This window comes from Myotis lucifugus, unplaced genomic scaffold (assembly GCF_000147115.1).
Source record: "Myotis lucifugus unplaced genomic scaffold, Myoluc2.0 scaffold_583, whole genome shotgun sequence".
In the NCBI taxonomy this organism is placed as follows: Eukaryota; Metazoa; Chordata; class Mammalia; order Chiroptera; family Vespertilionidae; genus Myotis; species Myotis lucifugus.
In genome coordinates, this window is record NW_005871631.1 from 372,005 (window position 1) to 379,978 (window position 7,974).

At 55.9% G+C, this 7,974-nt stretch overlaps 2 protein-coding genes across 2 annotated transcripts in view; one reads left to right on the forward strand and one right to left on the reverse strand.

The window, feature by feature from the left end:
* The first annotated feature begins 1,925 nt into the window (after nucleotides 1-1,925).
* Nucleotides 1,926-6,782, forward strand: EPOR (erythropoietin receptor). The gene is given in 9 exon segments (XM_006104560.2): nucleotides 1,926-2,040; nucleotides 2,833-2,968; nucleotides 3,278-3,456; nucleotides 3,533-3,660; nucleotides 3,662-3,691; nucleotides 4,079-4,232; nucleotides 4,316-4,403; nucleotides 5,629-5,716; nucleotides 5,809-6,782. Coding segments are annotated over 9 exon segments (1,524 nt in total). The 3' UTR covers nucleotides 6,415-6,782.
* Nucleotides 6,783-7,096: 314 nt separating this feature from the next.
* The window catches only part of SWSAP1 (SWIM-type zinc finger 7 associated protein 1), a 2,503-nt gene continuing 1,625 nt past the window's right edge, over nucleotides 7,097-7,974 (reverse strand). The window contains exon 3 of the mRNA XM_006104580.3: nucleotides 7,097-7,100. Coding sequence (XP_006104642.1) covers nucleotides 7,097-7,100 — 4 coding nt within the window. The remainder of the gene's footprint in view (nucleotides 7,101-7,974) is intronic.

Below are 7,974 nucleotides of genomic sequence, written 5' to 3' on the forward strand. Positions count from 1 at the left end.
ACAGAAAGAAAAGAATGAGTGATGAGGTTGGAGAGATAATGGGGGAGCAAAATATAAAGGGCTTTTGAATCCATGGTAAATAAGTTGACTCTGAAGAGCATTTCACTAAGTAAAATAAGGCATGACATGATTAGACACATCTATCCTAATAAAAGGGTAATATGCTAATTAGACTGGGAGACCTTCCAGGAGACCTTCTGGACAAAGCCATGGTGGCAGGGCCAAGGCAGAGGCGGTTAAGGGCGATCAGGCCAGGAGGGGAGGGCAGTTGGGGTCATCAGGCCAGCAGGGGGGGGCGGTTGGGGGCAATCAGGCCGGCAAGGGGGGGGCAGTTGGGGGTGAGAAGGCCGGCAGGCAGAGTGGTTAGGGGTGATCAGGCAGGCAGGCAGGTGAACAGTTAGGAGCCAGAGTCCCAGATTGTGAGAGGGTGCAGGCCAGGCTGAGGGACACCCCACCTCATGCACAAATTTTGTGCATCAGGCCATTAGTATATATATAAAAGGCTAATATGCAAAGTGTCCCCTCAGGAGTTCGACCAGGAGACCAGGAGTTCGATTGCTCACTATGACATGCACTGACCACCAGGAGTGGTGTGGAATGAAAGAAGGCCCCAGGACAGCCTGAAGGAAGGCCCCTGCCAGCAGCCGGAAGGGCCCGATTGGTCCTGATCACCTGCCAGGCCTAGGGACCCTACCCATGCATGAATTTTGTTCACCGGGACTCTAGTAATAATAATAATAAGCCACTTAAGGGCGATGGGGAGTGTGGGATGATAGGGCTGCTGTTTTAAATAGGGTTATCAGAGAGGACTTCAGTGAGAAGGTGACATGTGGGCAGAGGCCTGAATAAAGTGAAGGGGTGATCCCTGATATTTAGAGGAAGAACCTTCAAGGCAGAGGGAACAGCTGGTGCAAATGCCCACGTTATCTTCACCATCTGCCCACTTCTTCCCTCCAGGCAAAGGTGTTCCTGGCTACTCCATCTGACCACCTTGTTGCCCAGTAGAAAGCAGCACCCCCTTTCCCAGTAAGGCCCAGTCAAGTCCTAGGATGGGAGCTCATCGATTGCATTTGGATCACATGCCCGCCCTGAACCAATCACCCTGCTCCGCGGAATGGAGCGTTTAATGGGCTAATCTGGGGCTGGCAGGAGCAATCAGGTAGGTATCACCCCTCCCCAGGCATGTACCTTTGTGGGGTGTTTACCCCCGTTTAAGCTCAGCCCAAGCAAATAGCTTTTATGGTTTGTTCTAGAATTACTTGCCACATTATTAAAAGAACTGCACACTCCTTATAAAATGCCGAATATACTGATGTAAACAGTACATTTTTTACAAAAAGCAAAATCACAAACCCTCACACTCCAGAATATATGCCATTTGACCAATACAGAGTCATTTCATACATACTGTCTGGCGGCACTGCCTAGCATTGTGCAAACACTCAAGAGCTAGTCACTATGACGCTTTTATTATTTATTTCTACCCAGACCGGGAAATGTTAATTCACGCGATAATATCAATAGCTTGCATTTTTGGAATGTTTGCTACACGCCAAGCCAATTCTTACAGATGAAAATGCTGACGCTCAGATGAGGTAGACACCTGCCCAAGGTCACACAGCAAGAAAGTGTTTCCGATACAGAAACCCCAGGGGTTCCCGCCCCCGTCCCCAAGCGGCAGCGGGGCGAGTGGGCCCCTGCCTCCTCCTGCGGGGCCTGGCAGGGCTGCCGCCTCCCCTTATCTCAGTCCAGGCTGCCTGCTGGTCCCGCCCCCTCGGGGAAGCTGCCACTTGGAGGCGCCTGGCCGGGAAGGGCCTGGTCAGCTGTGTCCGGTGGAGGCAACTGCTGACCCAGCTGTGGACTGTGCCAGAGGTGGAGGAAGTTTGGAGAAGGAGCTCTGGGCCCCCCGCGGCGGGGGCTGCATCATGGATCACCTCGGGGCGCCCCTCTGGCCTGGAGTCGGCTCCCTCTGGCTCCTGCTCACGGGAGCCGCCTTGGCTCCCCCTCCTAACTCCCCGGGCCCCAAGTTTGAAAGCAAAGGTAAGGAAGGATGGAGCTGTGGACGGACCCCGACACGGTCCTGGAGGGCAATGCAGGGGCCGGAACTGTCAGCCTCGGTCCTGAGGACCGAGCTGGTGTCTGAATCCCCAGGGCGGTTCTGCGGGGGGCCAAGTCCCCGGGCTGGGTTCTGGGGGTACCGCTGGAGAGAAACGCAAGGCTCCTGGTTTATCTTTTCAGGGAGCTGGGACATGCTCCATCCTAATGGGCCTGGGCTCCGCGGTCTGGAGTCCCTGGGGGGAGAGGACCTAGCGGACCTCCGGCGAGGGAGGGAGGAAAACCCGGGTCCGAGGCACAGGGGCCGGGTCGCAGGCGACTGTAAACACGGTTTGCGTGCGGGCACCAGATCCCCTGCGACGCTGGGTTGAGGGAGGGGGCGGGGGCACGGTTGGCGCTATCGGGAGGCCGGGAGCCTGCCGGGTCCGATAGGGGGCCCCGCCTCCTCCACACACACCCACGGGCTGGCTGGTCCTGGGCCGGGGCGGCGGGTGGGCTGCGGGAGGCCGAGGCCTTGAACGCTGCGCTCAGTTCTGCGGGTGGCGGGATGGATGGGTATGTGTGGGGGCAACAATAAGGCAAGTATCCTGGGCCCGGGAGTTCGGGAGGCACCACCTCTGCGTACCCCTCCAGGGCCCTGCTGGGTGGAGAGCTGGGTGGGGCTTTTGTCTTATCGGTCGGCACAGGCGACGGGAAAGAGGGGGAGGGCGCTGTGGTCCGAAAACTAGGCTCGGCTCGCCTGACCCTTCCCCTTGCCCCTTCCCCCCGCCCCCCCAGCGGCCCTGCTGGTGGCCCACGGGCACAAAGAGCTCCTGTGCTTCACCGAGCGGTTGGAAGACTTGGTGTGTTTCTGGGAGGAGGCGGCAAGCGCGGGGGTCAGCCCCGACAACTACAGCTTCTCCTACCAGCTCGAGTAAGTCCGACGGGCAGGCGGAACGCCTCCAAGGGTGGCGGGGCGGGCGGGGTCGGCACCTCCCCTGCGGGTGGGAAGCCCGCGGTATCAGCACTGACACCTCCCCTAGTGGCCGGGGCTGGAACACTCTGGTGATCACCGGTGGAGCGCGGCTCCAAACCTCAGGGCAGGGACGGCAACCTCTCAACCAGGTCCAAGGTGTCGCGTACCTGGGTCTGGGGCGCCCCCTCGTGGTAGTGACCAGAATGAACCCGGCCCGGTCAACACCCCCAACTTGCTCCCTTTCCTCCCGGGTCCCGCCTCACTCAGGGGTGAGCAGTGGAAGCCGTGCCGCCTGCACCAGGCGCCCGCGGCGCGCGGAGCGGTGCGCTTCTGGTGCTCGCTGCCTACGGCCGACACGTCGAGCTTCGTGCCCTTAGAGCTGCGCGTCACAGCGGCCTCGTCCGGTGCTCCACGCTACCACCGAGTCATCCAGATCAACGAAGTGGGTAAGTTCGCCGGCAATGGGCGAGTGGATGGAGGGAGGTCTCTGTCCCCGCCCACTGGAGCTGCCCTTCTCGGCAGTGCTCCTGGACCCCCCTGCGGAGCTAGAGGCGCGGCGGGCGGACGAGGGCGGCCACGTGGTACTACGCTGGCTCCCACCTCCTGGGGCCCCCATGGCGAGCCTCATCCGCTACGAGGTGAACATCTCCCGCAGGCAGCGCGGCAGGGAGCGCGCAGAAGGTGAGACTCGCCCCTACTGCCCACCCCCAGCTCTCCCAAAGGTCCAGCCCCTCTAAGTCCCGCCCAGACGGTCACCACGGCCTCGCCCCTCCAGGTCCGCCCCTGACGCCCGACATCCCATTGCCCTGGGGCCCCTGACAGCTCCATGCCCACCCACAAGACCCCTTTCTCCAAGCCTCCCCAGCCACCTAAACCCTGTCCCAAACCCTAGATCACTTTCAGGGCCCCGCCCCCTCCATGCTCTGGGCCCCTGTTTACCGGGACCCCATCCTGATTGGCCCCGAGCCCTCCTGGAGCCCCGCCTCCTACTCTCATTGCTCCTCGGGCGCCATCCTTCCTTCCTCTGATTGGTCCGCCCCACCTGCCCGTGTCCGTTCGCGCGGCCAGGTGGAGATCCTGGACGGCCGCACCGAGTGCGTGCTGAGCAACCTGCGGCGCGGAACGCGGTACACCTTCATGGTGCGCGCGCGTATGGCGGAGCCGAGCTTCGACGGCTTCTGGAGCGCTTGGTCGGAGCCTGCGTCGCTGCTGACAGCTAGTGGTGAGGCCCCAGGTAGGGGTGTAGCGGGGCTGGGGCTGAGCTTGGGGCAAGCCCACTGCCCTGACCTATTCCTGGCTCTCCAGACCTGGACCCGCTCATCCTGACGCTCTCCCTCATCCTCGTGCTCATCCTGCTGCTGCTGGCCGTGTTCGCCCTCCTCTCCCACCGCCGGTGAGCACCCCATTCGGGCACCTGATCCAGACCCCCCCCCCTCTAAGTGCCCCCTTTCCTTGTGGAAACCTAGGCTCAGAGAGGCAGGCACGTGCCCGAGGTCAACAGTAAGGAGTCAGTGGCAGGGCCGGGATGCAAGCCAGACCAGGCTCAGACTCTTAGTTAAAATATGCTGGGGGACAGCCATCTGGTTTTCCCCTTTTAGATTCCTTTGCAAATTCCTTTACTTTTGTAAAGTCAACGAGATGGGCTTAATGGAAAGAGGTAAGCCCTGTGTTTCTTCTCTTCTGTTAAGCTCTTCAGACGCTTTATGATATGACCATTCCTCCTGAGGGTTGTTGAAATTCTAAGCACATAACATGTGGTTTCGCACCACCAGGCTTTGGCACATGTGATTCCTGCCTTGTCTGCTTAGCAATCTCCTAGTTGTCTTTTAAGGCTCTGTTCATTTATCTGGTTAGAAAATACATATTGAGTGTCAACTATGTATTAGGCACAGGGAAGAGGAGTGGAGAACAAGCCAGACATGTTCCTGACCCGGTGGATCTCATAGTTGAGTCAGACAACAAACAAGGGAATCAACAGATATTTGATTATAAGTTATGATGAGTGATATCACAGAAATGGGCTATGGGGACATGACAGCATGGATAGGGAAGACCTCTGGGAGGTGACCTTAGAGTAGAAATCTGAAGGTTGGAAGGAAGCGGCCATGAAAAGCAGGGAGAAGAAACAATTGCGCAAAGGCCCTGAGGTGGGAATGAGTTTGGGACAATGAAGCAGCTTCAAGAGCTCTATGGCTAGAACAGAGTGTGTGAGGAGGGAGTGGTGAGTGATGAGGGGAATAATGAAGTAATAGGGGTGACAGTAGGCAGGGTTGCCTACACGGCGTGGGGAAGAGATTGAATGCATTGGGGAACCAGGGGGAGGAGTGAGAGAAGTGACACAATGGACCTCCAGGCAAGCTGGGCCAGGTTTAGAGGGGCATGAGGCACTGTATATTGAACTCCTACACATCCTTCAAAACTCTGTTTCAGTTGCCTTCCTGTAGGTCTCTATAGATGCTTCAGCCAAAGCCCCTGCTCCCCATCCCCTGTGCACTCCTCTACCTTCATCAGGATCACCAGGGGTGAGGAGTATCTATGCCCCTGCGACTGGATACAGAGGGGATATAGGTGTGTTCAACGACACATGCCCATGTACTTGTTTCTTTTGGTCTCACCAGGGCTCTGAAGCAGAAGATCTGGCCTGGCATCCCAAGCCCTGAGAGTGAATTTGAGGGCCTTTTCACCACCCACAAGGGTAACTTCCAGGTAGGTGGTCTGGTTGTCCCTCAGGGCCTGTGGCATCCCTGCTCCTGTGGCCAAACCGCAGGTTTCTGAGCTGGCTGGTACTGTTTCCCCAGCTGTGGCTGTATCAGAATGACGGCTGTCTGTGGTGGAGCCCCTGTACCCCCTTCGCAGAGGACCCGCCTACCCCACTGGAAGTCCTTTCTGAACGCTGCTGGGGGGTGACACAAGCAGTGGAGCCAGGGACAGATGATGAGGGGCCCCTGCTGGAGCCAGTGGGCCGTGAGCATGCCCAGGACACCTACCTGGTGCTGGACAAGTGGCTGCTGCCCAGGAGCCCGCCCAGCGAGGACCCCCCACAGTCTGGTGGCAGTTTGGACATAGCAGCCATGGATGAAGGCTCAGAAGCATCCTCCTGCTCATCGGTTTTGGCCCTGAAACCAGAGGGGGCCTCGCCGGCCAGCTTTGAGTACACCATCCTGGACCCCAGCTCCCAGCTCTTGCGCCCAAGAGCATTGCCCCCTGAGCTGCCCCCCACCCCACCCCACCTAAAGTACCTGTACCTCGTGGTGTCGGACTCTGGCATCTCAACTGACTACAGCTCAGGGGGCTCCCAGGGCGTCAAGGGGGACTCATCCAGTGGCCCCTATTCCAACCCTTATGAGAATAACCTTGTCCCAGCCCCCGAGCCTTCACCTCCCAGCTATGTGGCCTGCTCCTAGGACTCTAGGCCTCAGATGCTGGGGGACCCAGCATGACCTCAGTGCTAGTCTAGGGCCAAGGCCTATCTGGCAGGGTCGGTGAGGCCTCTCTCAGGACCAGGGGCATTTCTGATCTGGCTCTGTGCCTAATCCATCCTCAGGAAGGCACAGCCTTGCAGTATTTCTAAATGTACAGGTGTATTTTTTTGTTTTATATATCTATATCTATAAATATATGTATAGATATATAGATATAGATAGATATATTGCTGTTCTTATGGCTTGGGCTATAGGGGGAACAGTATAAAAGGCTGTGAGCTCCGTCTGAAATTCAGGACTTGGAAGTCTGAATTATAATCATAATAAAATGAACTAACCACTGTAAGTTACACTAGCTGCCATAACAAACAACTTCTAAATCTGGGTGGCTTAACACAAGTAGTTTCTCTCATATCTCAATTCGAACAGGTAGGCAGCCATCCCTGGGATGAGTCAGAAGCTGAGACTCTTCTGGTCTCTAGCTTCACCATCCAGGGTCACCCTGGGGTCTTTAGATAGATCCTCAGCATCCAACCAGCCAGCAAGTAAAGGGAGAGAAAGGATTCTGTGGGCCATTTTAAGGATCTAGCCTAGAAGTGGGCTCCAGTGGCCAGAAATGGTCACGTGACCTCAGCTAGAGCCATGGATGGCTGGAAAATGTAGTTTAGCTGTGCACCCACAGAGAGGAAAGCTGTTTAATGGGCCTCTAGCTTGTCTCTACCAGTAACAGTAACAACATTAATTCACAGGGCTTTATATCAGGCCCCATTCTAAGGAAGCATTCTGATGACAACAAATGTTATGAAGTGGGCTCAATGGGAGTTCAAGTTTAAACACTTTTTATTATTATTATTATTATTATTATTATTTTTTTTAATCCTCACCCGAGGATATGTTTTTCATTGATTTTAGAGAGGAGGGGAGTGGGAAAGAGCTACATCGATGTGAGAGAGAAACACTGATCAGTTGCCTCCTGTACCCACCCTGACCAGGGATCAAACCCACAACCTGGATATTTGTCCTGACCTGAAATTGAACCTGAACTGAGACCCTTGGGTGCACAGGAAAATACTCTAGCCAGCTGAGCCTCACTGGCCAGGGCAAGTTTAACCGTTTTTTAAAAGTTTGGCATAACTTACAAAAGTTGAACATATGCATACCTTCTGCTGCAGCAATTCAATTTCTGGGTATGTAGCCTAAAAACCCTCACACATACACCAGGACCTGTGTGCAAGAATGCTCATAGCAGTGAATAAGTCAATCTGATAGATACATTGGAATTATATTCAGTAGGAAAAAAGAAATTAACTAAAGCCCTGGCCGGTATGTTCAGTGGTTAGAGTGTTAGCCTGCCCACTGAGGGGTCCCGAGTTTGATTCTGACGAGTGCACGTACCTGGGTTGCAGGTTCAATCCCTGGCTGGTTCTGGTCAGGGTGTATGTAGGAGGCGACCAATCGATATGTTTCTCTCACACAGATGTTTCTCTCCCCCTCCCTCCCTACCAGTCTCTGAAAATCAATGGGAAAAATATCATCGGGTGA